Source organism: Carassius gibelio, chromosome A22, assembly GCF_023724105.1.
Source record: "Carassius gibelio isolate Cgi1373 ecotype wild population from Czech Republic chromosome A22, carGib1.2-hapl.c, whole genome shotgun sequence".
NCBI lineage: Eukaryota > Metazoa > Chordata > Actinopteri > Cypriniformes > Cyprinidae > Carassius > Carassius gibelio.
In genome coordinates, this window is record NC_068392.1 from 8,230,515 (window position 1) to 8,250,208 (window position 19,694).

Sequence of the window (19,694 nt, forward strand, 5' to 3'; positions counted from 1 at the left end):
AAATACCTTAAAAGTGCACACAATGCTAAATGACTTGACAAAACAGTTTTAGCTTGTAAATTAGTCATTTATTATAATATAATTAAAAATATTAAACACATTCACATATTTAAACTTATTAAATTCCATATGGCTAAACCAATCAATAAATAAAATCTGATAATTTCATGAATATGTATATATCTTTGAGTGGCTCTTTATATTTTCAGGCCGGCTGAAGACTTGTTCTTCACAAACATGAGAATGTTTCTGTTTTCCCACACAAATTGATTGTAATTGAAGGCATTCAGATCCGATATCTCTCCAGAAAGGTCTCTATTTACTCTGTGAGGTCAAGGGGTTCATAAGATGGCCAGGAGGAGTGATGGTTTCCATGGATTAGCGTGGCTTTTCTCCAGTCCTCTTCCGGACAGAAGCTTCATTCAGAAGGTTCTAGAGCTCTATTGTGACACAAATGGGATTCCCTGAAAAACATACACTCTAAATAAATGTTTGCATATAGGCGGTTCTGCTATCAGCATGTGTTCATTTATTCTCTTTTGACTTTTGCATCACAAAATGACCATGATCAAGTTGCTTGAATGGACAAAGGTTTGTATTTCCAGATATATCCCTATTTTGGCCTCATTTGCTCCTCAGCTTTGGCTCAGAGGTTAGAGATCCCACTCCCCATCCACCCTTTGGACAAATTGCCACATCTCCGTCCACACTACGGCAGTAACACAGGGCTGGCACCATTCATACTTGGGGCCCCCAGTGGCACAAACACTGAGTAGCCCTGGAAACAGGCCATTGTTACCATGGAGCAAACTGACTAGCTTGCTAATCGTTTGTTTTGGTTTCTGAAATCTCTGTATTAAGACAAGACCAGTTTTTATCATGTCAAACCTGCTTTGTCTGAAAGATAAATGTTTACTGGTTCCCTAAATGTCATCAGTTGGTTGCAGATAGGTCCAATACAAAACGTAAACATTACATTTAGATAAAGCCACATTTGGGCCACATAGGTGCAATCTTTGTCTTTCAGACAAAGTAACTCCGTTTGACATTATAAAAACTTGCTTTGTATTTTCAGGTACAGAAATTCCACAAACAAAAACAGATTAGCAAGCTAGACCATTTTCTTTACGCTAACAGTCACAGAAATCAATGGTCACACTCTTCATTTGTTGGTACAAAGACTATTGGAACTCATTTCTGCGCAGTGTATACTGCCTTCTGTTTTAGAAATGTGAAACAGAACATGCGAACAGTGTCAAGATTCAAAATGGTAGTTTACTACATTTTGTATTAGTTTTCTATGTAGCCTACTGAATAATACTAGCACATGCTGAACACATTAATCAACAAAGCATTTTTCAAACAGTAGTTCACTATATTGCTTGTAGTTAAGTTCTTAGAAAATAGGCCTAAACATTAGTTTGCTAGTTTTATCCATTTTGTGTAAAATGTCTTAAAAATAATAAGTGAAGAAAGAGACCTCATAATACACTTCATTCATCACATTGAAAAATGGAGTCAAGTTAAGTGCAGTGCATTATTGGATTCCTTGCTGTGCGCTCTGATGTATAGCCACTTGAAGTTTTGATGAAGTAGATATGTAGATCATTTGCATTCTGTGCACAGTATGCTATGCAGAAATATTGAAATTAGCATATTAGCATGCTATTCTGGGCATAGCATATATCCCTGTGAGCACAACACTCTTCAAATAAGTTAACACTGCCCCCTTTTGGACAATGCATGTTTGCATATTCAACCATGTTTTCTGAGGCAAAAATCCCAAATAGCCATTTAAATATATTCTGCCACTTGGTCATCATAAACATTTGGGTCAAATAAACACACTGAGAAAAACATGTGTTCACAAGATGACAGCGCTTTCACACCGAGTTCAGTCCAAAACATGCATTTTTTTTCTTTAGAATTTTAAGGTCCATTTGGATAGCTACGTAACATTTCAAATTGAGCGAACAAGGTGATTTAAGAAGAAGCTTAGCTGAAGTTGTGGTTCGCCTCCCACTGCACAGTGAAGTGTAAGAATAGATGTTTTAGGATGGTGGAGTAAACCAAGGAAATGTTAGCATGACTTATAACTTGGTGTCAGCCAGACTCCAAACGACTGGATGTGTAAGGTTACTGTGGAAACCGTTTGTTTTTGTTTTCATTTTAGGCGACTGCCGTCTGTGGTCAAAGTCCTTTTGGGTTGTTCTTAGTTTCTTTCTTTTTCTCTCTCACATTTTATCCATTGCTGATGCCACTGTCGAACTTTAACCCACATAAAACGGTGAACAGATTGGAAACTTTGTAAATCGTCACGAAACACTTCTCAGTTGTGTCCATGACTGATTTTACATGCTTAGATTTCCTTTCCTCTGTGGTCTTAGATTGGGCGTAGACTCCATTACAGCTTTATCAGATTATGTGTTTTCACTGAGGACTCTCCCTTGTGCTCACTATAACACTTAATTTGGTTTTTAGGAGCTTAAAACTGAACATGCTACAAACAATGGTAGTTTAAGGTGGTTTAGCTGATCTCCCAGCGTGATTAAGCTAATGTTCAGCTGTTTGATTGGCATTAAACTTGTAGCTATGTTTCAGAAAAACAAACTTGTTTATATCCAATGTTATCTATATGTTATCTGGATCCTTGCTAATCTCAGATTGTCTACCATGTTCAAAAACACAGCTACTATCTTAACATTTATTTTCAGACATTGAAAAAAAACCCTGTATATGCTGGTTAGGTATGTTTTGAAGCATGGTTTGAGCTGGTCATGAGCTGGTTTAAGATGTTCATATGCTAGTCCTTAGCTAGTCCTGAGCAGGAGTTTTTTAGGACCATTTTAGGACCAGGACATGACCAGTTTAAACCAGCTCAAACCAGCTAAAGACCATCTTAAAACAGCAGCCATGCTTCAAAACAGGGAAGTGACTGAAAATGGTAAAAAAAAAATGTAAGTAGACCAATGAAAACTGGGTAATTGTGGCCATTGCTGCTTTGTTTCAACAGGATTTGTTGAGATGTCTTCATCTGGAAAGCATCTGCATCTCAACGATGTCAGTTTTACATACATTCTAGATCAGAAACTTCTTAAGACATCATCTAAATCTGATAGGAAACGTTCTATAGACGTCTTGCAGATGTAAATGCAGAAAGATGTCTAAAAGACGTCTCCGTGATGTACCTGTGCTATCAGTAGATCCTCCACTTAGGCCAAAACCTATCAAACTATCTATCTAGTATTTCATTGATGTGCTTAGTGATGTCTAAATAGGTTTCGATATATAGCATACAAATATTACATAATACACTAATATTTGCAGTATTTATAGTGGCTGACATGAAAACCTGTAACGGATACTGTAACTGTATATAGGATATCCAGTGCTTGTATTACAACTTATTATTGAACCACTCCATTCCAAACAGCTGCTTTAATATACAGAAAGCTCTGTGCAGCTCAATGCTGACTAGATATATTACAGCTGTCCTACATAAGCATGTGCCTTTCCTAACTTCACAGACCACAGACAATAAATAGGATGGAAAACTAGCAACCAGAAGGCCTTAGACCCCGATTATTACACACATGAGAAGGCACACAGCTGAATTCATGCTGACGTAAATCAGGATAGCATAGCTTACCCCGATGCTATACTCCAGAGTTGTGTATTCTATAGAAAAGGACTTGTTGAAATATTAATATAATCCGTTTAGGCTGTCTGTTGTTGCCAAAGGCAATAACTTGGCAATAACTTGCTGTTCTAAACAAAGAAAAAAACTCTAATGCGCAGTTCATGAAGAACAGATATTGCTAGCTCATTGTGCACTGAGTTTCATAACCTTGTGAGCAAACAAATGAGCTTATCCAATATAGCAGATGAATTTAATTGGAGCTTTACTCCTCTCAGGGGTATGTGTGTGTGGTTTTTAGTGGAAAATAAGCAGCATTAAGTCAAAGGGGAACTCCAGACTCTTTGGTCTTGAGCTGGGTAAATATTTTTCTCTGACTTTTTTCTGGTTTGGATTCATTTAGCTGCTAATTATTGTGAGAAATGTGGGTGACTGCAGTGACAGGCCCACCGCACTGCAATGTAAGACCCATGTTCTCGCTAACACGTCTGTTTAAAGAGCCTGATGTTCTTCTGTAGCTTATTTGAAACCGTTTGTCTGTGTCATAATCAAAGTAATTCATTTGGTGGCTTGTTTGTTGTGGTCTTTCTTTTGTGTAAGAAATTTTTTTCAGGAAGAACAAGACTTGATTTTATGGGTATTTGATTAGACTGTGTAAAGATGAAACGTGGTAGGTTATGCTAATATTAGAGGCAATTTGAATTAACAATAGCTCATTTTGCTCTAAAGCACACTGAAGTATTGATAGAAATTTCCAGTCTTGACCTTGAACATTTTTTTCTGACTAGAAATTATCAGTGATAAAAAGTCTACAATCTTATGAAGACTTTAGAGTGTGTTTTTTCACTTGGTCCAGTACACAACCAGTACAAAACTCTAGCAACACTAAATTTCGTTAGTTTGGTTAGTTGAGTTAATTCAGTACTGACTTCACCAAGACATTGTTGTTGATTATCTTTCAGATCTTTTCTTTTCTGAGTTTCTTGAGCCTGGACTTTACTTGGTTCAGAACACAATCACCCAACCCAAGTACAACCCAACTGCCTGCAGCCAGTACCATCTCGGCCACTGGACCTGTGTCACAGCGTAGAAGATTGGTGTCCAGTGTGGCCACTAATACATGCATAAAACAGTATGCAGTACAATTCAAAAAATGCATTTCATAGAAAGGTCTGGCTATAAATTAATGAAGTAATTTCCTATGGGCAGTATGTGTCTGTTTCATAGTGACTTCCAGTGGGCGGGGTGATGTGAATACCATTGGGCCAGGCTGCCATTGTAACTAGCGTTTTGGTCTGTCGTTCACAGACGTCCCAGCACCCAGTATGATTGTTGGGTGAGGGGTCTGTTTGATTATTTGTTAAATATAAAACAATAAAAACATATCTGATTTGTACATCCGTCACTCTACAAAGGCCAGACTCAAACAAAAGGTGAACTAACAGACACAACAGGAACAGGGAAAATGCTTCAACAAAAGTCCAACACCGACACAGGGAATATATAACAAAATCGAATTAATTCAGTTAATGTAGTTCATTCAATGCTGACTGTAACAAAATTTAGAACATTTAAGTAATAATAATCAGCTATTCAATTGATATTTGAAGCCACTTGCAAGTGAAAGTGAAGTGAAAGTCGTGACATTTGCCAAGTATGGTAACCCATATTTGGAATTGGTGCTCTGCATTTAACCCATTCAAGTGCACACACACAGCAGTGAGTAGAGAACACACACACACACTGTAAACACACACCCATTAATGTCTCATCAAAAATGCAATACGCTCAGAGAGACCTTTTTTAATATGGAAATAAGAGAAATAAATAAGACTTGCAGCCATTTCAACAGTGATGCTATAGAAAATTTCCCTAAAAAAATTATCTTTGTAATGATCAGGATCTTACGGTTGGCTATATGTTTATTGAAACACATCGAGCAGATTATTTCCTCTTTAATTATGCGCATATGGAGCGCATTTGGCTCACAGAAGAAATAATGAGCCAGTAAAAATGACAGTATCCATAGACAGCTCATTCTTCTTTTAAATAAGCCACATAATCCCACTCCTCTCATGTAGTGAATACTCACATATTTCATCTCTACTGTAACTGCCGCCCAAATTCACTTACTCCTGACAGCTAAAAAGCACAAACCAGCAAACATGTCTGTCTCACATCGGTTCCTTACAAAAAGTGCTTCCACCTTGCAAAGCGAGACGTGTGTTCGGATGCTGTTTGAATGCAGTATGAGGTGTCTGGGGTCATTGTTTATTCACTTAGGATAGCTGTGGTGAAAACAGCGAGGCAGTTCTCCCACAAGCACTCATTTATTGATAGCTGCATTATTCTGCCCTCCTGCTGTGCTTTATCTGGCCTCCACTGTTACCCCTTTGATCCATCTGTCTGACTGTCTGTCTGCCCGTCTGTCCCAATGTCAATGTCTAGCAATTGCAAAAACAATGCGTGTATCACATTAAGTCTATATTTGCATTTTGGACCAGAAAATTGCCACCTAGCAACACCCTTGCACCCACAACCAGCAACATTTTAGATATGATTCATAAAGTTTTTAAGTGCCTTTTGGACATTTTAATTGTGGGCTTTAAAATTGGGTTCACTTGACTTGGACCAGAAAGTAACCACCCAGCAACCACATGGCAACATTCTATATATGATAAACATCATACTAAGTTTTAATGCGAATTTTGGATCTTTTAACTGTGTGGGCTTTAAAATTGGGCACCGTTGACTTAGATCAGAAAGTAACCACCTAGCAACACCCTCTCAACCACATAGCAACATTCTGTCAACCATCATGGCATTGAGTTGAGTTGAGTTGTTTTTCATTGAATACTGTTTAGTGGGTAAGCATGTTGTGTGGCTTGCCTTGGTTGCACTGAGTTGGCCTTTAAAATCTCTAATGAAAGGATGCAGGGTCAATACCTACATTTGCTGCACAGCTGTGTCTTCAGGCTTCACCGTAGGCTTCATAATGAATCGTTTATGTGGGTGAAAAGGCTGTCTGAACATCCGATCAATCCTTGGTCGTGTTTCTAATAGATGAGCGTTGAGCATTCCCTACATTTTTAGCACAACAGAACTCAGAATTGGGAGATCATTATGATCAGTCCAAAGAGTGCTTGATTTCTGTGGAAACTAATCTCTTGATGTGTTTCCACCGCAGTTATACAGGTCATGTGGTGGGGAATGGACTGCAAGCCCAGAGGCACAACCCAGAGATAAAAGTCAGAAGTGCGGATCCAATCCTTATCAACGTTAAGGAAAAGCTAGAGCACTTCAACCAGGTAGGTCCAAAAAACCCATCAGAACAATCATCCTTCGACATTTAGACGTTTTTAACCCTTACCCTCTAAGCTTAAGTTCAAACCTTAAACCTAAACCTTAAGTTTGCTGAGATATTGGTGACAGCCGTGAGGAATTTGTATGAGATTATTTTGGACATAACCAGCTTTGATCGTGTAGGGCGAACATGCATTGTGGGATTTCTGCTAATCAGGACGTTTGAACACAAATCAGTTGAATTGACATTCTTTGATTGTCCCAAATGTTCAGGTAAGGTCAAAGATGGTGGGAGCTTGTAATACACAATACAAATGTACAAGTTTGAACAATTTCCACCTGATTTCCTTTGAAGTGAAAAAAAAAATCAGTTAGGACAAGTCAATTTAGTCAGTCAATTTAATTGGGACAAATTGATAGAACCAAGTTAAAATCGTGCATGTACACCCATCTTTAGTGACAAGCTTTACAATGAATCTTAGGTAAGATCTTACGATCTGACAGGGTGTGAAATTTTTGGACCGAATTCTGCAGTAAAATTTCTTACAATGTTTCTGCAACGACTGTCTGCCAAAAAGAAGGCATTAAGAACCGCCTGAAGCGCTAGTTTCAAGCTTGCCCACCAAACAAAAATATTCCAACTGAATGCACAAGTCAAGAGTGGTGAGACGGTGTCATTACGTCCAAGGTTTGCTCTGTGATCACACTGCAGCGAGATCAGACCCAGGATCCTCAGCGGGAGTGTTGAAGACCTCTTTGGCATGACGACAAAGTCTGTCGCTACTGCAGCTGCGTTTGGGAGGAGACGGAGGGCAGCTCAGTCGGCCCTCTTTGCTCCATTAAAACCAGACGTTTTGGTTCCACATTATGTCCAAATCCGACTCAGCCCTGGCCACATTGCTTTGCTGTGAGAAATTGCATCACTAGACATCAAGCAAGCTGGGAAAGTACATTAGATTTGTGTCAGGGGATGAGGAGTAGGTCACTTTGAACTTCTTGTAAACTATTCCCATTATTTTTTAGGTCTCCAGCCCCTGGTGAGGTCTATTGTGCTTGACCTGTGTTAGTTTTTAATGGCTGATTGGTATCTAATTAACCTATCCTCTGTAAAACCTGATAGATAGACGCTTGCAGATGAAATCGGTTATTGATTAGATCTTGAAAAGTGATGAATGAATAGAAGCTTGGGCATGGTTTTGTGGATAGGTTGGAAAATTTACTTAAAACATAGTATTCTTGCTGTATAGAGGTAAAAGTATTATGCTAGCATGTTATTATAAATTTAGCCAGTAAATTTTATGCTAGTTGATAATGCAATGCTAGTTCATTTTATGTATTTCCGCAAAGGGTGCTATAGCAAGTAGCTATAAGCATAAACTGTTTTCTGTTTTGTTTTTCAGCTTAACTATTGTCACGCTAGAGATTCTTGCTAAGTCAGTTAGCTAAAATGCTAATATTTTTTATCTAGGTCAAAGTGCCCCTATTATGCCATTTTTACGGTTCCTAATATTGTTTTGGGAGTCTCCTACAACAGGATCACATGCATGCAAGGTCAAAAAATACTTCGTCTTCTCAAAATATGCATTTAATATCAACTCATTTTCCAGCTATTCTCAAACCATTCGTTTGAAGCAGTTCAAAGATTCAGTCTCTTTAAACCCCTCATTTCTGTGAGCCAGCTCTGCTCTGGTTGGTCAGATTTCCTAGTCTGTTGTGATTGGATTTCAATAGTTCTGTATTTTGAACGCCCTAATATTTATCTAATATTTATCCTACAGTTTGTGATTCAATGGAGCAGCTGGTCCAAATAAACAGGATACTGATCCATCTTTCAAAAGCAAGCATTTTGTGAATCCTGCGTTGAACTCCCCAAGATTAGAGAAGACGTTAGCCAGCGCAGTAAGAAAAAACCCTCTTGTATATATTCATTCAATGAAAACAAGACTCAATATTTTAGACATAATTTCCTTTCGAGTAAATTAATCTTGTTTTAAGGATCTTTAGATATTTTAACAGGAAGATTACACCGATTACATTGTTTGTTTTGCAGCCCATATAAAGTGTCCTGAAAAACTAGGACATGTGTTGGACACTGAATAACACAGAAAGTGTGACAGGATGTCATTACAACCTGGCATCTTAAGTGTCACTTTATGTCTTCAGAGGTGTGTGAGATCTTCAATCTGATGACCAGAACATTTCAAGTAAAAACCAAAGCCGTAGTCTCAGTCCGTCTCTGATCAAAGCTCATTGAGAAATTAATATTGCAATGCCGTATCCCAAGAATGAGTCATCTTGCACTATGGGGAAGATTTATGCATCTCATGGTTGAATTTGCATCAAAGGTCATCTTTTTTTTCTGAATCTTCTGTGCATCCTTAGCTTTGAGCAGACAAGTAATTTATGAGGCCTCACTGCAATAATGGCGAATGAAGAAAACCCCAGGCTGGACTTGCACAGCTCTATAAGCCGAGATTAGTCAGGCACAGATGCTAATGAGTATGAATGCCTTCATAACCCGCTATCTAATGCCAACATACATCAACACACAAACAATAACAAAACATATAACACATGCAAGTGGATTTGTGCATCATATTTCAATGCAATCTGAAGACATCCATGTCCGTGTTGTTCAGTAATTGTTATGGATAATTCACCGACAGATTTTTGAAGGGATATTTTTTTCAAATAGCAACAAATGTCAAGTGCCAAAATATTCCAAAAAACACTACAAAAGCACCGTAAAAGTAGTCGACATGACTTTTGTGCTATATTTTGAAACTTCTGAAGTCATAGGATAAAATTTGCAAGGAAATTCATTTAAATCTTGCCCTCCATGTAGCTGATAATTAAAGTTCTAAATTGTGCATATTTGACCTAGACTGTTGCATTTGCTTGCAAAACAAAATCAGTGGCGTTTTTTAGTCAATGATATCAAGTATTAAGCAACGCATAAAAGGTCCAATTTATTATGATATTAAATGAATGTGAAACGTGAGTATCTGTAAATAACGATTACAATTCCGGAAAATAATTCTGTAAAATCTAAAGAGGGTTTCTACTTTTGCATTCCAAATAAAAAGAAATTGCAAACAAATTTGGAACAATACAATAGTCTTTTTAAATCTAGTTAAATTTCTTTACAATAGTGTTTGAATGTTTGATATGCAGTATGTCTGTTTAGTTTTTTCTGACTAGATATAAACAAAAATGTTATTTAAACTTTTTATTAATTTCAGTTAGTTGCCAAAGCAACATTTCTTATTTTCATTACTAAAATGACTAAAATTGAAATAAAAATAATCGAATCTAAATAATCAAAAACAAGAGAGAAATAAAAATGACAAAAGCACATAATAAAATTACTCAAATTAAAAAATGTAATTACACTGAAAATATAAAAATAAAAGCTATAAATAAATAGTATGTAAATTCTGATTTAAATTTTTTACTTTAAGAGGCAGCAGCTGTAATTCCTTTGCAATTCTGTGCAGATGTTATTTCCCTGTTTTTCTGCCCCCTGCCAAACGTGCTTCTGTATCACTTTCGCTTGACCATTAGAGGTCTATCTCAGTCCAATTGATGAGCCTGATGTCAAGGAGACACGGTTTGGCAACAAAGACCCCCAACGCATCCTATCGATCCATTTACATGAATGGGGTCTTAAACCTGCCCCAGATATTAGGGAATTTGTTTCCCAAATGACTCAGAAAATCCTGCTGCAGAAAAGCAACTTTTTTCAGAGATAATAGTCTCACTCCATAGAATCCTAAAACAGGTTTTTGTTTTAGCCAATCAGAAACGCTTTTTACCTGTCATTTATCATTTTAGTTTGCTGACACGTCTTTTAGAGTTTAGTAGAGGATGTGGAGAAAATTCCCACTTTTAACAATCCAGTCAATATCAGAGGAATAAAATCAATCCCTGCATCTCTTCGTTTTCACATTTCACTCAGAAATATCAGTTAAATAGGTTTCAGATGCATTTTTACTTGATTTTTTAAATTTAAGTAGTAAATTTTAAATAAAATGAAGATAGAAACTTCATTGAAAATTAATGAGTTATTTTAATAAAACCATGTCAGTTGAATACTGACAATATTGGCTTATGACTCTTTCTTTAATTTTTTATGTTTTCTTATCATAAACAAAACTATTAAAAATGTAATGTGCAGCTAAATTGAATAATGAACCAGGTCTGTTGTTGGCATGGTGTTTGCCTGATGCATGGCATATTTAATTATACGGCAGTTAATTAACAGTCCCCTGGGGGGCGTTTTCCACAGTAACTGTGGAATTTAATTGGATTGTGTTCCTCCGTCTGGTAGGAATGGAATGCCATTGCAAGGAAATTTAATTCAGAGTGTGCTTCAATATAGTCAATGAAATCTGGCAATATTTGTCATTCTTCAACATTTTCCTCTATATACTTTTTTTTGGGGACCAGTATTTAATTACCATATTGGTCTAGATTTGTTTTAAAATTATTAGTATTACTATTCAACAAATTATTAATTATTTGAATAATATTACATTTGAAGAATTATTAAAATATTTTTTTTTAAACTTTTTATTGTTAATGTTTGTGTGTGTGTGTGTGTGTGTGTGTGTGAATGCATTATATAATGACAGTTATTTATATATATATATATATATATATATGGTGGGCATAGATTAATTTTTTTAATCTAGATTAATCTCACTTTAATCTAGATTAAAATGGCTAATTTGAATTCTGCCAAAGGCATTCAGGAAATGTGTGTTACCCAAATAAAATTGACAAACAGTAAGTCTTTGAGAAGGGGTTTATCAAGCTAGGTGGTGCCTTAGAAAAGGGGCTCATCTCCTGTGTCCAAAATGCATCACAAACTGCTTGAGAAAGCTGTAAACTAATTAACGGATTCCAGTTGTGTTCCAGGAGCGTTGCGACTGCAGCAGTGCAGCGATCGTTTACATACCGAGTAGCGAACTGCAAACGCGTCCTGTGTGAAAGCACATCAAGTCCTTGCTGCACCACATACGTAATGCACAAGGACTGCATACGCACTGCAGACAGAGTATGTGTGAAACAGGCGTGCGTCTTGTCGAGGTTTCCATTGGGAAGCTTCTTTTAAAGTCCATATGAAATCAAAATTGACTATATTTATATATGACTATATTGACTTATAAAATTCCCTCGTTACGGTCCAGATGGCTCGATTTTTTACATTTCGAGGAAGGAAGGATAACAGAGTGGTCACGGATGTGCTCGAAGCACTTCACGCGCGAATGCTTCAAAAATTGGACAGAACACGAAATGGGGTTTTGAGATATCTGTCATTAACAGATAACGCTGTCCCGTCAGTGTACACCGGTGGTACCTCACAAAGTTTGACGGTGAGTTGAAATGAACCATGTCTCATGCAATTGAACACACCTACTTATCTAGATCCAATCAGGTGCTAGTTGGAAAATAAGCCACGGCCACTATTTTCCTCATTTGCTATTCCGTTTCTCTCTGAAATACGTCACAACACTGGAGAAAAGTCGATTTCCAGTTCCGTTTCACAGGGACTTAAAAAAAAAAATCCCTGCAGCAAACCCGGCGGCTTCAGCTGCATCCATGTTAGCACGTCACGTTTGATGTGGTATTTTCACAGTAGGCATACACACATGTTTAAAGACTCATTCTTGCCCCCTACAGTGCACTTCGATTAGGCATACATCCACGCTAAAATTTTAAGGTGAAAGTCATCATAGTTCGTGTAGTATAGACCCAGCTCCCAACCCAACTTTGAGAATAGATTAACGGCGATATTTTCTTTTTCGCCGGATAAGAGTCTCCCGTTAACGCAGCACGTTAACGCCGATAACGGCCCACCACTAATATATATATATATATATATATATATTGTGACGAGTCAGCTGCCTCCTCCCTGATTGTCACCGGCACCCCGTCCTAAATCGCCGCCCTTCACCAGGCTCCCGACTGGAGTGGGTGTGTGAGAGGAGGGGCGCTGGACGAGTCAGGGCTGGCGGCGTGTGATGGGGCACACCTGAAGGAAGTGGAGCCTCATTACCGCCGCTGTTTAAAAGCCCAACGCGCCTCTCCTCAGGAGACCGGTCTCTTCCCCGTGCATGCACGCTGGTGTCCTCGTGGGTCCAGGAAGGGAGCGTTGAGGGACTCCCGCGCCACCAAGACGTGAGCTGCCGGACCCGCGATCCGGAGGAGAACCGCACCCGTTTACACGGCCGACGGGCCAGGATGCCGGGCCGTCCATCCCCTACCAGTGCCGCGGCCAATGAGAGAGACGCGGCCGCTAGGAGAAGCCGCCGCCCCTCGCGCCCCGGACCTAGGAGGGGAGCGCGTGCGGCCGCCGGACTCCGCCCCTTGCCTGGACCCTTCCTCGGTGAACACTGCCCGACCCACACAAACCCCGCAGCACAACGAGGACACCAGATTCCCTGTTATTTTGGACACTTTCCCCTTTTGGCCACTTTTATTCCCTGTGTTTTATGATTTCTGTTAATAAAAGCCTCTCCGAGGCCTGACGCCACGCCCACTGTGTCTGTCTTGTGCTCCTCCCGTGACACTGGTGGAGAATGCAGGCAGGCGGAGCCTAGACAGCGCAGTTGGGAAACGTCTGGTGACGTCACCCCCCTCTCGCTTGCAAACGTTCGTGAGAACCCAGACTGGGACGGAGGAAAACTGGGGACAGCCTCCCAGCCACACAAGGGGTAAGTGACTTTTCCATTGTCATTTTACCCTGTGGTTGGTTGAGGCTGTCACTAAAACCCGGTTTCTCTGTCCCTGTTCTGGTGCGCTGCGAGAGGGAGGACCGCCCGGAGAGGAAGCCCCGCCCACTCCGACCGTTTGGAGCCTGGTTGAGGATGGTAGCACTCCCGTGTGGGTGGCGCCCTGGGGACGGGGATGTCGCTTGGGAGGGGGAATGTGACGAGTCAGCTGCCTCCTCCCTGATTGTCACCGGCACCCCGTCCTAAATCGCCGCCCTTCACCAGGCTCCCGACTGGAGTGGGTGTGTGAGAGGAGGGGCGCTGGACGAGTCAGGGCTGGCGGCGTGTGATGGGGCACACCTGAAGGAAGTGGAGCCTCATTACCGCCGCTGTTTAAAAGCCCAACGCGCCTCTCCTCAGGAGACCGGTCTCTTCCCCGTGCATGCACGCTGGTGTCCTCGTGGGTCCAGGAAGGGAGCGTTGAGGGACTCCCGCGCCACCAAGACGTGAGCTGCCGGACCCGCGATCCGGAGGAGAACCGCACCCGTTTACACGGCCGACGGGCCAGGATGCCGGGCCGTCCATCCCCTACCAGTGCCGCGGCCAATGAGAGAGACGCGGCCGCTAGGAGAAGCCGCCGCCCCTCGCGCCCCGGACCTAGGAGGGGAGCGCGTGCGGCCGCCGGACTCCGCCCCTTGCCTGGACCCTTCCTCGGTGAACACTGCCCGACCCACACAAACCCCGCAGCACAACGAGGACACCAGATTCCCTGTTATTTTGGACACTTTCCCCTTTTGGCCACTTTTATTCCCTGTGTTTTATGATTTCTGTTAATAAAAGCCTCTCCGAGGCCTGACGCCACGCCCACTGTGTCTGTCTTGTGCTCCTCCCGTGACAATATATATATATATATATATATATATATATATATATATATATATATAAAATTTATAATTAAATTTACACTTTATGTGAGGAGGAACTTCCCCCTGAGGAAATATATTTGTAAATAGCACAAATAATAGAATCAATGTTTTGGGAAACACTGTGTTATTTGTGTGTGTGTGTGTGTGTGTATATATATATATGCGAGACAGAATATGAGATCAGAAACAATGGGGGAGCCAGAAACTAACTTAAGATGTTTTGAATCACGCACTTTTGCAATTCCCTGAGCGGTTTTTCTATACAGTTCTTAAAGGGGGGGGTGAAATGCTCGTTTTCACTCAATATCCTGTTAATCTTGAGTACCTATAGAGTAGTACTGCATCCTTCATAACTCCAAAAAGTCTTTAGTTTTATTATATTCATAAGAGAAAGATAGTCTGTACCGATTTTTCCCGGAAAAACACGAGCGCCTAGAGGCGTGACGTGTGGGCGGAGCTAAAGAATCACGAGCGCCAGTAGGCTTTTGCGTCGAGAGCGTTTGGAAGCTGTGACATTACCCAGAGCCGTTGAAAAACATATTTAACTGCTCTGACATTGCCTTGAGGAAAAAACCATCATCCAAAACAAACCATGGCTAACAGTCAGATTCAGCCGTTTATTTATGATCCAGATCCAGAGGCTGAAACTGAATGAGAGCAGCAGCAGCAACGACTCGCTCTGAGCGGGGCTCGAACCGGGGTCTCTGGCATGGGAGGCGGACGCACAAACAAGGAGGCAGAGATATTTGAAGCAGTTTTACTCACCGCCTGCGGTTCCAACACACGATCGTGAGCCTTTTTCGTTGGGATTGCATTATCCTTAAGAAATAAACGATACGCAAATCCGTCGTCAAACTGGGCCTTGTTTGTAAAACAAGCATCTTCGAAATGCAGGGAACAAACACAAACACTTGCACAACTCCGTTGATGCTCTGTAAAAATAAACTCCATCCACTGGTCCCTTAATGCTATTTTTTTTTTGGTAATCTGTGCAGGGTTGTCTTGCCCTGGCAACCAAAAACACCCCTCCTTTTGTGACATTTCGCGACGCTCTCGCTCTGATCAGTGAATCGCTCTGATCAGTGAGTCTGTGCACAGCCTCTCAGTGCTCTGCTATACGGGAGCGCGCGCTCTTCCGGCAGAAGTGCCTTAGGACCCATATAAGGAAATTCCGCTCCATCTAACGTCACACAGAGCCATACCCGAAAAAAACTTTCCGAAACTTGTGACAAACCGGAAGGAGTATTTTTGGAACAGAAATACTCCTTCAAACGTACAACTTATTTTTTGAAACTTTGTCCATGTTTAGCATGGGAATCCAACTCTTTAACAGTGTAAAAAACTCAGTATGCATGAAATAGCATTTCACCCCCCCTTTAAATGACCCACAACTGCACATGTTTAATATTCTCTCGCTGTGAGAGTGGAATGTGCGCTTGAGTGGATCCATGTTTAGTGTGCAGGAATGCTGCTGTTATGAGCCTTGACGTCTTGCCTTGAAGCCTTTTTTAGGAACACATGGGGCTATTTGGACGTGAAGGGTGATCTCCGCTCACTTCGGAGGGTGTCATTTCAGTACAACTCCACTATTACAGCTTGAGAATTTGAGAACAGAGCCGCTGTAGCTGGTATGCTGCCATAACTCCAGCTTTATCAGATCATTGCTAAGAAAAAAAGGGAATAGTATAATGTTAGTGCTTTATTTTAACTTCCGATTAGTATTTAGAAACATTGCAAATATAGTAATTAACAGCTATTTTAAGATAAATAAATATATACATATATATGAAAGTGTATTTTATTTTTTGATTCATGGTTTCATTAAATGTACTGTAAACATTTGTATCTAAAAAAAAATGTATATACATGTTTTTCTATTCAGAGTATCATATAATTAATCTTGTGATGGAATCTCATAAGAATCTGTCTGCTGTGGCGTGATTTATGTTTGGTTCCAGGAGATGTGGGGAGAGGTGGGTTTGGGAACAGATGGTGGTGAGGATGTGGAGACCAGCAGCGGTGACGCAGCAGAAGGCAGCAGCGAGTGCGATGATGAAGACGGCTGTCAAGGATCGGGCTATGGTGAAGAAGACAAGACCGGTGAGTTCATTCGTCCACTACAGCTCAGCTCAAAGACAACTGTCTCTCTGCGTTTACTTGATCTACAATTCCCAGGAGAGACATCAGCCTCATGATGCTTAGAAACCCAGAGCCATTTACTGTCTCGTGTTTGTTTTAGGAGGTCGGTCTCTTCTTGTTATTAACACTGCCGATCACAACACGGCCATTCAGACTTTTGTCACAGCGAGATCTGCTCCAGCTCTTGTGTGTCCGGATATCCAATTCCTTGTTTAAATCAGTAAATGTTACTTGCAGTAACTTTAATAATAATCCCTAAAGGGAAGTATGAATTACTTTGCAAAAAAAAGTATAAATCAAAGCAAATTTGAATGAGGTTTATATCAATAAAAAACAAGCAAAAAAACAAAAACAAATAAACTATTTTCCAGTGTGGTATGAAAAAAATGTATTTGTTTTTACTTGTTTTAAGCATAAATGAAAACAAGTTTGAATGAAGTTTATAGTAAAAACAACGAAAAAAGCAACCAATTTCCAAATGCATTAAGAAAAATAAATATTTTTTCTTGTTTTTAATTATTTTAAAGCAAAATTGAATGTAGTTTATCTTAAAAAAAACAAGCAAACAAAAAAAATTTCCCAGTGTATGGTAAGAAAAATAAACCTGTTTTCCGTTGTTTTAAACATTAATCAAAGCTAAATTGAATAAGATTTATGTTATAAAGAAAGAAAGAAAGAAACAAACAAAAAAAGAGATACAATTTTCCAATGTGGTACGAAAAATAAACTTTTTAAGCATAAATTCATGCAAAATGTAATAAGAGTTATGTTAAAAAGAAACAAACAAACAAACATCAGTTTCCCAGTTTGTTAAGAAAAACGAACTTGGTTTTCCATCTTTTAAACATAAAACTAAACAAAACTGAATCAAGTTTATATAAAAAAGGTTGCCAAGTAAAAACCTTCAAAATTCAAAATATATTCTCTGAAAACCAGCCTTGTCTTACAAAATTTTGCTTCTACACAAAAAGTAAACCAATGAGGTTGTTTTCAGTTTACTATATTGTTTATAATTTAACATTATATTTTATCAATTCTAGAAATTATAAAAATTGACAGAGCTAGATAGGTCTAGTTTGGTATTATTTGTAGATCTGCTGCACTAGCATGCTGGATGCACTCATGGGTTTGGACAAAATAATGGATTTCACCTTATAATAGATTAAAAGCATTTGTGTGTAGCGAGTTATTGAACCATTTTTCAAGGCGCGCCTGCTGTTCTTATAATGTGTTACTCAGGAGTCCAGCCTCGCTGCTACTTCTATAAGGTCATGCATCTTTGTCCACTGGTCTCAGATAAGTTTCCACATAGCATCTCTGCTTTAAACTTTCTAGCTTTGTTATGGAGTCTGGGTAACAAAGTGCTGATTCATTTGGCTAGGGCTGTACTTTTGTTTTATTATTCTGTAAAATCATTCCCAGGCCTTGATTAAATGTATTTCTCCAACTATGGACACTTTTGCCTTTGAAATAGTAGAAAATATAGTAATATATAACACACACACACACACACACAAACAAACAAACATATGTATTTATTTATTTTACCATATTTATTAATGTTTGTGTTATTTATAAATATTTATATTATGTATTTATAAATATTTGTATTATTTATTTATTTATAAATATTTATATTATATTATTTATAAATATTTAAATTATTTATTACATTTATAAAAAATGTGATTTTTTTAAATTTATTATTAAGTGATTCATTTGTATTTTAAAAGTGTATATTTATTTTATGACACATTTTTTGTAAATGTTTTATTTTGAAAGTTTAAAAAAAAGATTTATATATTTATTTTTTTATTTTTTTATATACCCATTTATATAAGTTAAATAATTATTAGCATTTTCTAAACTCAAAAACTCCTCACGAACCCCTGGAGTTTGGAAAAACCTGGCTTGGATAATCATAATTTAAAATGTAATTACAGTATTTTTCTGATGGATTTGCATAGATCAAGATTGTAAGTCTGGGTCTGGTAAAGTGTAAATCCATAAAGTCAAACTATAAATGCATTTTAAAAATTGTAATCCAACATTTTCTGTAAATATAAAATTAAGAGTTGAAAAAAAAACACACCAAACAAAGAATAAATGACTCTGATCTGGCCCTAGTTCCCTTAAACATCTTATCATTTCACATTTGACTATTGTCTTTCCCCTGTCACCCATGCTGACATTTTTTTAACAAGAGCTGCTGAGGAGCAATTACAGATGTTAACAATTCAAGAAAAGTTATGGTTACACTATTTTACACTTTTACCTCTTCAGGTAGCCTAGTGATTTTTTTAATCTGTTTTTCTTTTCCCAACACCAATTACCCACCAAAATGAATTCCAGGCTCTGTTGTTTAAAATCCCTCAAGTGCCAAAGTTGATGAAAAACTGAATTGCTGAATGACAGTGCGTCTCATCCGGGGTCAAGGAGGTATAGTTTCCCCTACAGCAACCACAGAGCTGGACACAATCAATCAATTATTCATTTGGCAGGAAACGGTTCATTAACAGAGACCAGAGCGTTATGATAGCCACCGCTCCGTCTCCCTCGTCTTTCTCCTCATGCTTGATGTCTCTGTCCAGTGATGCGGAGATAAGCACACAGACACAAGACGTGCAGTTCGCATTGTTTGTTTTCACCAAGCAAACCTCGACTCAATTGACCGTGACTGCGACACACACAAATAAGCATTGCTGCAGTTTCAGCTCGGCCTCGGATGGATGAAGACCAAAGCCGAGGTCTGTTCTCGGATGTGCTTCTGAACATGGCACGGGAATGTCTTTTTGGGGGGGTTTTGCATGCATGCACCCTACTTTGAGATCCACTAAATTCCTCACTGATCGTTTCCTGCAGAATCCCAGAGATTCAGATCTGAGGCGTTTGCAGTCGCTGTCTGTGCCAATAATCTTAATAGAGTTTGTTGAGGATGGAAACTGTTGTGTTTAGACTCGAAGCCTGTTTTCT

At 39.1% G+C, this 19,694-nt stretch overlaps 1 protein-coding gene across 1 annotated transcript in view; it reads left to right on the plus strand.

The window, feature by feature from the left end:
• The window catches only part of LOC127943282 (glypican-5), a 42,876-nt gene that overhangs the window by 9,325 nt on the left and 13,857 nt on the right, over positions 1 to 19,694 (plus strand). The window contains exons 7-8 of the mRNA XM_052539626.1: positions 6,825 to 6,945; positions 16,541 to 16,682. Coding sequence (XP_052395586.1) covers positions 6,825 to 6,945; positions 16,541 to 16,682 — 263 coding nt within the window. The remainder of the gene's footprint in view (positions 1 to 6,824; positions 6,946 to 16,540; positions 16,683 to 19,694) is intronic.